The sequence below is a fragment of the Dipodomys spectabilis genome, unplaced genomic scaffold, assembly GCF_019054845.1.
Source record: "Dipodomys spectabilis isolate Male_0828 unplaced genomic scaffold, ASM1905484v1 ptg000076l, whole genome shotgun sequence".
Classification (NCBI taxonomy): domain Eukaryota; kingdom Metazoa; phylum Chordata; class Mammalia; order Rodentia; family Heteromyidae; genus Dipodomys; species Dipodomys spectabilis.
In genome coordinates this window covers 185,189-198,144 of record NW_024870753.1, presented here as the reverse complement: position 1 = coordinate 198,144, position 12,956 = coordinate 185,189, and the positions used below count along the sequence as shown (strand labels likewise).

Here is a 12,956-nt window from a genome sequence, read left to right as displayed (position 1 = left end):
ACACACACACACACACACACACACACACACACGTTTTACTTTAAAACAAATTATCTACTAAGATATCTTTAAAATGGAGAAAAGGGAGTCAAACTATGTCTTTACTAAATAACTTCACTGAAACAACAACCAACCACCCTAAATCCCATTACCTTTTCTCCAGATCGTCCATGCTTTTCTTATCGGCATAGATCTCTGCATAGAGCAATGCTGTAAAGTGAGCAGCACAAGACTGGGCCACCTTGGCAACTTCTAGATAATTCAAGTCCAGCCAGAAAGCATCATCAAAAACTGTTCCTGAAGAAGGTCTAAAGAAAAACTCAATAGGATGACAGTGCATTTTTTTTTATATCAATGTCAGTAGAAAAGCACTTAATTTTAAACATCTAATTTCTCATTCTTTTTGGATTACACCCCTCTCCCCCAAGAATCTGATGAAAGCTATAGACTGATACACCATATCAATTTAGGCTTCATACCTGCCCTCCACCAATAAACTAATGTATCATTACCTAAGAATAAGTCTCACAAAATAGCCTGTGGATTCCCTCCCTCTCTTACTCCTCCCTCCTAAGACACACATAACTTTATAAAGACAATTCAATCAAAATTGTTTCTTTTAAGACAAGTTACATGTCTTTCTTGTTGCAGTCATTTTCTCTTTAGTTTGTTACCTAGGTTGAGTTATTTAATAAAACTTTTTCAGTGTGGTGATAACAGATCAGAAGATCAGAACTGGAAGAAACGACAGTTATTGTTTTTTCAAAACATTGTAGTGATTTGACAAAGCAGGGGTACAAAGACTAGCTTTGCACACAGTACAGCTAGGTACAAAGCTAGCTATAGCATCTATTACTGACTGTATGACCTTTAGTGCCTGAACTCCTTCAGTTGCTCAGTTGCCTATTTTTTCTTATTTAAAAGGGTACAACAATACCTCACAGAGTGGTTGATGAATAATGTACCTCTGCATAGTAACCTCTTAATTGTACTGTTGTTTGAGAAACTTCAAATTTAGAAAACTGAAACAAGTTGCCCATAGAAAGGAAGCTTATATTTATTGAATGTCACATGTATTGCAGACTTACCTATTTTACTTACTATAAGCCACCCCTGCCTATTTAATATTTATATATACATGATAGATACATGATTTATATAATTTTTATGTAGTACCTGGGTTTGAATTCAGGGCTTTGTGTTGGCTAAGAAGATTCCCTACCACTTGAGCCACAAACTCAGCCCAATTTGCTTTCATAATTTTTTGCAAAGGTTCTTGCTTTTTGCCCAGGTCTACCCTCCTATTTATGCTTTCCACAGAGCTGGGAGAATAAGCATGCTAACATGCATATGTTTAAAATGGGGTCTTGACAACTTTATGCACAGGCTAGTCTCAAGTCATGATCCTCCTTATCTCAACTTCTGGTGTTGACATGGTTATAGGTGGAAGTCTGACTGTTAAGAATCTTTTTTAAGATTCAGAATCCTAACATTCAGAAATAATACTAAAAGATGGTACTTAAGCCATTTATTCAGGTGCTTTCAATTTATAGATACTTCAGTACTTAGGATAGGACTATATACCAATAAATCAAGAAGATTCTAATAAAATTATTATTTAACACTTATAACCTACTAAAAACCAAAGCTTAGCAACACACACTATGGAGTATTAGTCTCTCTTCTTGATCATATTGCTGACCAGAAGTACAGCCTGCTGAAGCTATCCAGTATTACAAGAGGGGTTCAACATTATCACTGGCCTCAAAGAGTATCAAAATTGAAAGAATGAACCGAGTGCTAGTGGCTCATAACTGTAATTCTAGCTACTTAGGAGGCTGAGACTTGAGGATCATGGTTTGAAGACAGCTCAGGCAATAAAGTCCATTATATTCTAATCACTAGGGCTGGAAATGTGGCTGAGTGGTAGAGTGCTTGCCTAGTATGCAGAAAGCCTTGGGTTCAACTCCTCAGTACCACACAAACAGAAAAAGCTGAAAGTGGCACTGTGGCTCAAGTAGTATAGTGCTAGACTTGAGCACAGAGAGGCTCAGAGATAGAGCCCAGGCCCAGCAGGACCAGCAAAAAAGAAAAAACAAAAACAAAAAACAGAACTCCAGTTTAATCTCTGATTAACTACCAAAATTGGAGCTGTGGCTCAAGTGTCCTTGAACTCAAAAGCTCAGGGGCAGTGTTAGGCCCTGAGTTTAAGTCCCAAGAGCAGCACAATAAACAAACAAACAAACTGAATCTATTAGTTTCATAAAGCTAAAAAATCATAAGGTGAACCCTTGTAAATCAGGACCACCTATACTATTTCTTTAGATTCTGGTCAACAGTCTGGGAGTACAGATGTTAGACTATCGAGTAACAACTCTTGCATTATTAAAAATCTCGTGATAGGAACAAAAACACTACACTATAAAGTAACTTACCTAAATTAAGAAACTCTACCATGCCAATATTACTACCAATTTTGATGACTATGGCACACAGCTAAAAAAAATTTTTCTTATAAATTCACATTAAAAGAGAGGCAATATTATTAAAAATAACTTTGGAAAATCACTTGCTCCTTTTCCACAGCTTTGTTGATGAAATAAAGTCCCTAAAGCCCTTATGACTTAGCTAGGTAAACACTATTACCGGTAAACCTGGGACTAGAATTTTCAAAACTGGTCAACCGAAGTGCCATCCTAAATATTATAAGGAAATAGAAGAACATACCAATTAAATATTGTCTTCTGTAGCTGCTTTCCATAAAATAAGCAGGCTAAAATTCAGCCAGCAGTAACAAGTTATACTTCTAAATCCCTAAGCCCAAGAAGCAACATTATTTCATTACCTCTTTATACTATTATTACCTCTTTTGTCTTCTCATGTAGTCTATAACAGCAAGCATTGTTCTTTGTGATTTTTTATCCAAACAGCATTGGAAAATATTCTCTGACTCTGACAAACAAAGATATCTCTTCAGTCCCTGACAGACTTGCCGAGGCACTGTCTCCCTTCCTGTCTATGCAACTGTCTTTCTCTCCACACTTACAAGATGATGGTAGCAGTACCCACCACAAAACTGGATCTTAATAAATACAAATAAATGCAACTTAATGGTATTTATTTCTTTTAAAAGAAACAATATGTTTAATATAACTGAGAAGTAAGAAGAGTAATTTAAGTACAATCCAATTTTTCCCTAAAAAAACAACAAGTAGGAAATATTTCAAATGTTAACTGAGTTATCTTAGATTACAGGATTATGAATAACTTCAATTTTTAGAATTTATACAACTTTTAATAGGCATGCTTTTGTAATATAAAGGCTGCTTTTAAAAATTAGTTGGCCAGAGGTTTAAAACTATGACAATTCCATCATAGTGGCCAAATATTTCATTGAGCTTATTTATTTATTTATGTGGGTTTTTTTTTTCATTGCTAGAAAGAGAGGAATGTATGTTTCTCATCTGTATTGCCAGTGCCAAAAAGTGTGTTAGATACTGAATGTTAAACTGTCACCCATCATGAATATCCAAATTGACTGTAGGATACATTAAGATTTTATCCTAGATGCTTTACAAATGTTATATCATTGAAAACTTAGTAAAATCTTTATTTCCACTAACTAGTTAAAGAAACAGAAATTGAGAGTTACTGAAGTACAAGTGTTTTTGATGATACTCAAACCCATCTGAAAGTAGTATAAACATTAGCAATTTAACAGAATACCTGAATCAAAATTGGCTGGGGTTGCAGATCGACTTGTTTGTGAGGAGTGTTTGAAAGAGCTCGTGAAAAATCCCTGAATGTGTATAGAAAGAAGATTTCTCCATGATTGATTTGTATCTTGGAGTAAGATATCATGAATCAAGTATGGAAGCACAGTCTGACAAAAGTCAGTCTTCACCTAAAACATACAAACATAGCCCCCCAAGTGTGTGAGTAAAAGTAACACATTTTACTTAAAATTTTCATGTCTATTATTGACATATTAAAAAAAAAAAAAGAAAGTTTTTCAAGTACTGGTCGCTCACGCCTATTATTCTAGCTACTTTGGAGGCTGAGATTGGGAGGCTAGTGGTTCCAGGCCAGCCCAGACAGAAAATTTTCCAAGACAACATCTCAATCCATAGCTGGAGATAATGGCACATGCCTCTCATCCTAAACTACATGGGAGGCTGAGATTGGGAGGAACACAGTTCCAGGCTAGTCCTAGCAGAAAAGCCCATGAGATTCAATCTTAATGGTAAAAGTTGGACGAGGTGATGTACATCTGATATTCCAACAACTATGGGAAATCAGTGATCACAAGCCAGGCACATTCTTAGCAAAGAGACTCTATCTCAAAGCATGGCTCAGTAGTAGAGAACCTGTCTAACAAACATGATGTCCTGAGTTCAAACTCAAGTAATATCCAAAAAAAGTGATAGACTCATGTGCTTAAATTGTAAACAAAAAAGTGTTTTTATAGAACATTCTAAGCTAATGTATTTGCATTAAGTGTCTGTTAATTACACCATAGTTGACCATTTCCAGTGGAAGCCACTAGCATATTGAAATAAGATACTGCTTACAAATGAAATTGTCACTACTATGAATACCATTTCAGAGCTTAAAAGTGTAGAAATAACAGAAGCAGTTTCTTGTTTTAGTGTAAAGAGGAAAAAGGTACCAAAGTTTAAGAGAAAAATTGAAAATTGTTTATTTTCTATACTCAGAAAAGAGTTACAACAGTCAAGTTAAATATGTTAAGTTTTTTTGTTTGTTTTTTACTTACTGAAATTTGAACTCAGGATTTCATGATTCTAGGCAGGTGCTTTACTGCTTGGGCCAACCTCCACCCCTTTTGCTCTGATTGCTTTTGAGATAACATCTCATTTTTTAGCAAAGTCTATTGGATCTCTATTGGTCTCTTATTTATGCTTCTTGAATAGCTAGGATGAGTGACGTACCACTGTACAGAGATTTTTCTGTTAAGATGGGAGGAGGGCAGTCTTACAAATTTTTATGCCAAGGCCAACCTTGAAAACTTTTTTGTCTAACTGGCTTCAAACTATAGCCATTTTCGATTTCTGCTTCCTGAGCAGCTAGGTTTACAGGCATGAGCCATCTGTACCAAGCAGATAGCTTTTAAAAATCCTGATTTCTAGGTATAAAATCTGAGTAATTGTACTCTCAAGTTTTTAATAGGTATGGCACATTAAAAGGGCACTCAACCATATTTTTACCATTCATCACACTCAACACTCGTACATTCTCTCCCTCAATTCAAAAGCATATCAGAGAAAGTAAATGGCAATGCTCTTATCAGACTTGAAGAGCTACTTTTAATAAGCACAAATAATTCACCATTATCAGTACTTTGTACTTCATTCTTCCTAACAAATTACTCAAAGTACTAGAATACATCTAGTATGCTGCCATTCCAACCTGAAACCTACTGTGTAAACTATGACTAAAAAAAGATGTCACTCTAGTGAACTCCAGCAACAAAGCACAGGCAACACTGTACAAAGATGTATATCATTTAGCATTCCTCTTAGATACGAAGGTCATCATAGTCAGACACACAGAAGCCAAAGGAGAATGGGAAGGGAAAGTAAAAAGAGAAATTAAGTTGGACTATATTAGTCTTACCTCACACATTGGCTTCAGTAACTGAAGAATTTCGCTTTTTATGCTTCCACTGTCCAAAAAAGCACATGTTAGGTTCTTTATCCAAATGTCATGATTTTCACTTTGAGGAATCCACAGATTTGTATCATCCAGGTATTCTAATGGGCATTCTTTGTCAAGCCTGGGTACTTCTAAAAACTATAATCAGAAAATGTAAATAGGAGAATCAGAAAACTATTTACTTTTCCTGTTTAACAGAACTATCCAGGCACAAATTTGCTTCTAAATAACATTAAATATATTTAAAACTAGAGTTAGACATAATAGTTAATTTAAAAATTAAAACAATTTTGGATCAGGGTATGTAATTCAACTGGTAGAACACACGCCTAGAAAAGTAAGGCTCTAAATTCAATCCTTAGTACTGCAAAAATAAAACAAACAACAAGCATACTTATCTCTGGTTTCTGGGGAGTTGTTTTTGGCTTTGGGGCAGTTTATTTTCACATGAAAGAGCTATTTCCTGACAAAACATATTTATCTGATAGGCAGAGTAGGATGTCAAAAAGCTTTACTGGGGGCTGGGAAGGTGTCTCAGTGGTAGAGCACTTGCCTTGCATGCTCAAGGCCCTGGGTTCGATTCCTCAGCACCACATAAGCAAAAAGAAAAAAGCCAGAAGTGGCGCTGTGGCTCAAGTGGTAGAATGCTAGCCTTAAGCTGAAGAGCTGAGGGACAGCGCCCAGGCCGAGTTCAGGCCCCACAACCGGACCCCCCCCCCCCCCCCAAAAAAAAAAAAAAAAAAAAAAAAAAAAGCTTTACTGGTCCAGGTAACAGAAAACTTCAGTTCTGTCACTCTCTGGATGTGTTAATGTGTCTGTTACATTTCACAAACTTCGACTCGTGAAAAACAAAACAAAACAATTCTAGTCTACCAAAGGGCATTAATTTCAAAATAAAATGCAATCCTTTTAAATGTCAAAAATATAGTACTTAATAAGTTGCATTAAGTTTATATTATTATTAACTTCAGTAAGATCAAAATTGATTTTAAATGAACAAAAATGATACATTAAAATACTTCAATGATGAAGCAGCATTTATTGAAATTAAACTGGTAGGAATTCATCTATGCATTTTTCAGTCGTTATACAAAAAGAAAGAATGCTTAGACAAAAAAGAGAATGATTAATGCAGGAGTTCCTTAACATCTTGCACAGGAGTACATTCAATAGAACTTTGTAAAAATCCATGTGGGAAAGAAGCAATCTACAGCTCAGCTTCTGTCCCACTAGGGAGCTATGATATAGAGCAGGGTGCATGGCTCAAGTGGAGACTGATATGTTAGCTTCTTAAAGAAATAATGGCTTGATTGCAAGTCATAATATCTTTAAGTCATATCTAGAATCAAGGAAATCAAAAGATTAGAAGGTTTTCTTTTCCTAAAACAAAAAGGTTTTCTTTTCTTAAGCTACTTGAGAGACTAAAATCAGGAGAATCAAAGTTCAAGGCCATCCCAGTTCTAAATCAATGGTTGGGCACAGTAGTATGTGTTATACTGGCTACTAGGGAAGCAAAATGGCTGGGTACAGTGGCACTTGTCTGTTATCCCTAATGACATAGGAAAGCATTAGGAGGATCATATAGCCCAAGCTGGCCTGAGAGTAAAACAAAGATCCTACCTTAAAATAGTCAACGCAAAAAGGGGCAGAGGTGTGGCTCAAGTGAATTTCCAAGTTATCCCCTCTCCCCTAAAAAATTTTCCCTAACCACAAATCAACCATCACTTCTGTAGATTTTATCAATCTGTTTTTCTTAACCTGTCATAACAACAAATCCTTGGGATTCAAGAAATAGTTTAAATCATTTCTAGGAAAGGTGAAATATTATTGTATTATTATTTTAAGCAATTTGGTAATCAAAACACAAAGCAAATAGAACTATTCCAGGTATGGTAGGAATTTAACAAACATATACATGGGCCAAACCTTTTTCCTTGATGTTCTAAATGGCTGCAGATAGGCCAACATAGGATCAGCTGTCTTCTTATAAATGTCCCAGAATCTATGTCCAGTCTCTGTGGCTAAAATGTTTTTCAAACAGGTAACAGCAGCTGATCGTACTTTGACACTGAAAAACACATAGTTCATTTAATCTTAAATGTTTAGCAAACTTCCACAGGTACTTAAAAATGAAATTCTATAACATAGTAAGTTTTACATCTATAAAATTCAACATTAAAGTAAAAAATATCACTGCAATGACAATCCTCTCCATTCTACATAATGATGTTTATACAATGATGCCATAAATTGATTCATTAAAAAAGTAAGAAATAACACAGCCTAATAATAAGTATGAGGAATAAGACTAAAATACTGATGCACATGAGCAAAATCATATTTTGGTATTTTTTCTAGGGACACAAATAATTTGAGGTGAGACAGAAAGGCATTTTATCGCCAATGATAAGATTATTTTAAAATTTTATATTTGGGCAGGGAAGGTGGCTCAGTGGTAGAGCGCTTGCCTTGAATGCCTGAGGCCCTGGGTTTGATTCTTCAGTACCACATAAGCAAAAAGAAAAAAAAGCCCAAAGTGGCGCTGTGGCTCAAGTGGTAGAGCACTAGCCTTGAGCTGAAGAGCTGAGGGACAGCGCCCAGGCCCAGAGTTCAGGCCCCACGGCCAGACCTCCCCCCCAAAAAATTTTTTATACTGATTTTGATTAAAATCTAGTTGAGAATCATTAATTATGGCATCCAATATCTCTAGTAAAAAAGTCCAACAGCCAAGCGCCAGTGGCTCATATCTGTAATCCTACCTACTCAGGAGACTGACATCTAAGGATCGCGGTTCAAAGCCAGCCCAGGCAGGAATGTCCATGAGACTCTTATCTCCAATTAACCACCAGAAAACCAGAAGTGGCACTGTGGCTTAAGTGGTAGAGTGCTAGCCTTGAGCTGAAAAGATCAGGAACAGTGTCCAAGCTGGGTTCAAGCCCCACAACCGACCCAAAAACCCCCCAGATCCCTCCTGGTTCTACCCATGTCTCTCACCTCCATTACTAAATACCCTAAAATCCAAGTCACCCCTTTTCTCTTCTGCAATGATTTCCTATCTGATCTTCCTTTCTTTTTTTTTTTTTCAGTTGGTCGTGGGGCCTGAACTCTGGGCCTGGGCACTATCCCTCAGCTCTTTTTTTTTTTTTTGGTCGGTCGTGGGACTTGAACTCTGGGCTTGGGCGCTGTCCCTCAGCTCTTCAGCTCAAGGCGAGCGCTCTACCACTTGAGCTACAGCGCCACTTCCGGTTTTCTGGTGGTTTTATTGGAGATAGGAGTCTCACGGTCTCTCCTGCCCGGGCTGGCTTTGAACCTCGATCCTCAGATCTCAGCCTCCTGAGTAGCTAGGATTACAGGCGTGAGCCACCAGTGCCCAGCTATCCCTCAGCTCTTTAGCCATAACACTACTTGTGGCTTTTTCTGCTTATTGTGGTGCTGAAGAATTGACTCCAGGGCCTCATGCATGCAAGGCAAGCAATCTATCACTAAGCCACCTTCCCAGCCCCCCTATCTAATCTTTCTGTTTTCACTTTTACCTCTTTGGAATCCATTTACCATACAAAAGTCAGACCAAAAGGTAGGCTACCCAAACTTCATGGCTTCCTTATATACTTTAAATAAAACGCAATTTCTTAATCATAATTAGTCCCACTTTTCTGATTCATTGACTGTCACCGTCCTCACAGATGGCTGACTTTTTTGAGGAAGTACCATTTGATATGATGGCTGAGTGATCCCCAAAGAGCCGTGAGACAATAAGAGCAAGGCATTCTAACAGGGAAGCTAGAGTGAGATAGGCTAATTTATCTGAAAAATCTGGAAGAAGCCAGGTATTGAGGAAGATGGTAGATGAGGTATTTCAGATAGCTTCTCAGTGCCCAATCTGGTCTAAGAACTTGATCCTCCTATCCCTGCCTTCAAGTAGCTATGATTACAGGTATATGCCATTATGTCAGTGTGGAACAGTTTTTGAAGAAAGATTTTTCACTGAAAACTTGCAATCATTAAATGATCCAAGTTGGTTTTCAGCAAAAGATGTAGAGATACTAGTGTGATTTCAGCATGAAAATAATAAAGAAAAGGTACAATTTTTTTCTACCTTTATTCAGGAAGAAAAAAAAATCAGTAGAAAGTTTAGGGGCTTTAGTATACAAAGGAGGTGTTACTCAAAAGGAATCTCACAAACTGAAGGCTGAAATGCTAATAATATCTTGCAAATTTGTTTTTGTCAAGAAATAAATGAGTAATAGAAATTCTGTCTGATTAGCTTAAGATTTCTGGGGCTAGAAAATTTTTGCTGGGGAGCTAGTGTGTGGTATAAATGGTAGAGTATTTTGCCTAGCAAGTACAGGGTCCTGAGTATAAACTCCAGTACCACTATGAAAAAAGAAAGAAGTAAAAAAATTAAAACAAATTTATCTTTCAAAAAATAATTAAAAAAAACCTTTTTCTCAAGTCAGAGGCTGGTGGCTCATGCCTGTAATCCTAGCTACATAGGAGGCCAAAAACTGAGGCTTAGTCAGCCCAGGCAGGAAAGTCTGTGAGACTCTTAAGTCTAATTAATCCTCAAAAGCCAGAAGTGAAGCTATGGTTCAAGTGTAGAGAGCTAGCCTTGTACAAAAAAGCTTAGAGATAATGAGAGGCTCTGACTATGAGCCTCAGGATTGGCACAAAAACAAACAAAAGACAAAAAAAAACCCCATAACAAAACCACTTTTTTCTTCGTGATGTATTTAAAAGGATCAAACCTCTAGTGTTGACAAGTGTTAAAAGTAGTACTCTACATTTCTCTAACTGAATGTGGAACCACCTAATAGTTTTCTTATTTGCTGACTGTCTATTCTTACTGGAATTTAATATAGACCTTATTTGGAATCCTCATTACTATGGCAACTCTTGCAACACAGTAAAGTCAATAATTATGTGAATTAAGAAAATGAAAAAAAGTATACATGACTTTAAAAAAGTATGAGAACTTGCCAGGTACTAGTGATTCATGTCTATACCTAGCTACTTAGGAGGCTGAGATCTGAAGACAGTGGTTTAAAGAGAGACTGGACAGAAAGGTCCATGCGACTTTTACCTCAAATTAAATACCAAAATCCAGAAGTGGAGCTGTGGCTGAAGTGGTAGAGCACTAGCTTTAAGCAAAAAAGCTGAAGGACAATGCCTTGGCCCTGAGTTCAAGCCCTATTACTGGCACCAAAAAAAAAAAGTAGAAGAACTTAAAAGACAAAACTTAGTTTTGGAGATGCTAATTGACATTAAGTATCATTCTTCTTGAATGTCAGATTAAATAAGTGTGATCAAATATATGTTAACCATAAATACTCACCAATCTTCTACTAGTGTATTATTCAGGTAGGTCAGCATCAGTAAGGTCCATTCAAGCTCTTTGTCTTCAAGAGTCTTGGCATAAGATATATCTTTACTATGTTGTATAGCTATCGTAGAAAAATCTATAGGACCTACTTCTCCTAGACAGCTTCCAACAGCCTCTACATAACAGAAATTCTATTTTACTAGAGTCATAAACATAACATACAAGCATAATATGCAACAAATTTGCTAATTAAAAAATATAATACTGTTTTGTCATGCTTCAAGATTTCAGTATATTATGAATAGATTCAAGAAGCCACAAAACACTGCATAATTTCCTTTTACATTTATCATGTGGGAACAGATTCTTTACCCCACAGATGATAGGAGATAACAAAATATGAATAACTAAGAATCTAAGTCCAATATGGCTGAGAGAGTATTTACTCAACCTTAAAACTTACCATTTTGGGGAGTTTTTCCATAAACCTTAAACACAATTCAGTAAAAGTTTTATCGCTGCTAAATGAAGATAGAGCATTTTCTTTTTTTAGGGGGGAGGGTCCGGTTGTGGGGCCTGAACTCTGGGCCTGGGCGCTGTCCCTCAGCTCTTCAGCTCAAGGCTAGCGCTCTACCACTTGAGCCACAGTGCCACTTCTGGCTTTTTTCTTTTTGCTTATGTGGTGCTGAGGAATTGAACCCAGGGCCTCATGCATGCAAGGCAAGCGCTCTATCACTGAGCCACCTTCGCAGCCCCAAGAATTCCTCATGCTAGTTCCCAGTCACAGTGGTGTATATTTTGACAATCTTTCTTTCAAAAGATAAAGCCTAATTTCCATACCTGTGAGTGACTCACTTCTAACAAATACAAAGTGTATATAAGACCTTCAACTCTTTTTTTTGTTGGTTGTAGGCCTTGTACTCAGGACCTGAGTGCTGTCCCTGAATTCTTGCTCAAGGCTGGTGCTCTACCACTTTTAGCCACAGTGCTACTTTCAGTTTTCTGGTGGTTAAATGGAAGTAAGAGTTGAATGGACTTCCTGCTCAGACTGGCTTTGAACTGCCTTCCTCAGACTTCAGACTCAGTAGCTAGGATTATAGGCATGAGCCACCAGTACCCAGCCCTTCGACTCTGTTATTAACTTCATGTTGGACATTTTTTTTAAGTACTATTCTAACTGGAATTGCCTATTTCCTTTTTTTTGTGCCAGTCCTGGGGCTTTAATTCAGGGCCTGGGCTCTACCCCTGAGATTCTTTAGTTCAAAGCTATACATACCATTTATCCTTCCTATTTTCTTTCAGAAACAACAACCATGACAGCTACAAGTTAACTTCAACTGTATGAATTTTTTTCCCAATCATGTGATCATTAAATCTAAAAAACCCATTGTAGACATGATATTGTCTGTTTATTATTATTATTTATGTTTATTTTTTGTGGTACCAATGTGAATTCAGAGCTTTCTATTTGTTTGGCTAAGCTTGCTTGTTTAGTTGGTTTTTGATCACTTAAGCATATCCCCATCCCAGCTTTTCCTTTTTTGGTGAGTTGTGGGGCTTGAACTCAGTTCTTCAGCTCAAGGCTAGCACTCTACCACTTGAGCCACATTGCCACTTCCGGTTTTCTGGTGGTTTATTGTAGATAAGAGTCTCTCGGATTTTCCTGTTCAGGCTGGCTTTGAATCACGATCCTCAGATCTCAGCCTCCTGAGTAGCTAGGAATACAGGCATGTGCCACCGGCGCCGGGCTCCATCCCACCTTTTTACTGTCTATTCTGGAGATAGAGACTCATGGACTTTTCTGCCCAGGCTGGCTTTGAGTCACTTTCCTCTAGAGCTCAGTCTTTTTAGTGACTAGGATGATAGGATTACACCACCAGCACCTTATGTTGCCTATTTATCTTATATAAGATTTTATGCCAAAGGGCAGTAGGAAATGTTTTTGTTTTCAATGTTTTCTTAT

The 12,956-nt window shown here is 37.2% G+C and overlaps 1 protein-coding gene across 2 annotated transcripts in view; it reads right to left on the bottom strand.

The window, feature by feature from the left end:
* Positions 1–12,956, bottom strand: part of Atm (ATM serine/threonine kinase) — a 94,516-nt gene that overhangs the window by 30,919 nt on the left and 50,641 nt on the right. For both annotated transcript variants that reach the window (XR_006147851.1, XM_042682764.1), the window contains exons 34-39: positions 11,006–11,168; positions 7,600–7,741; positions 5,635–5,811; positions 3,727–3,904; positions 2,865–2,952; positions 153–308 (exon numbers count right to left, since the gene is read on the bottom strand). Coding sequence is in view for 1 of the 2 variants with exons in the window: in XM_042682764.1 (XP_042538698.1) it covers positions 153–308; positions 2,865–2,952; positions 3,727–3,904; positions 5,635–5,811; positions 7,600–7,741; positions 11,006–11,168 (904 nt within the window). In the remaining variant the exon portion in view is untranslated. The remainder of the gene's footprint in view (positions 1–152; positions 309–2,864; positions 2,953–3,726; positions 3,905–5,634; positions 5,812–7,599; positions 7,742–11,005; positions 11,169–12,956) is intronic.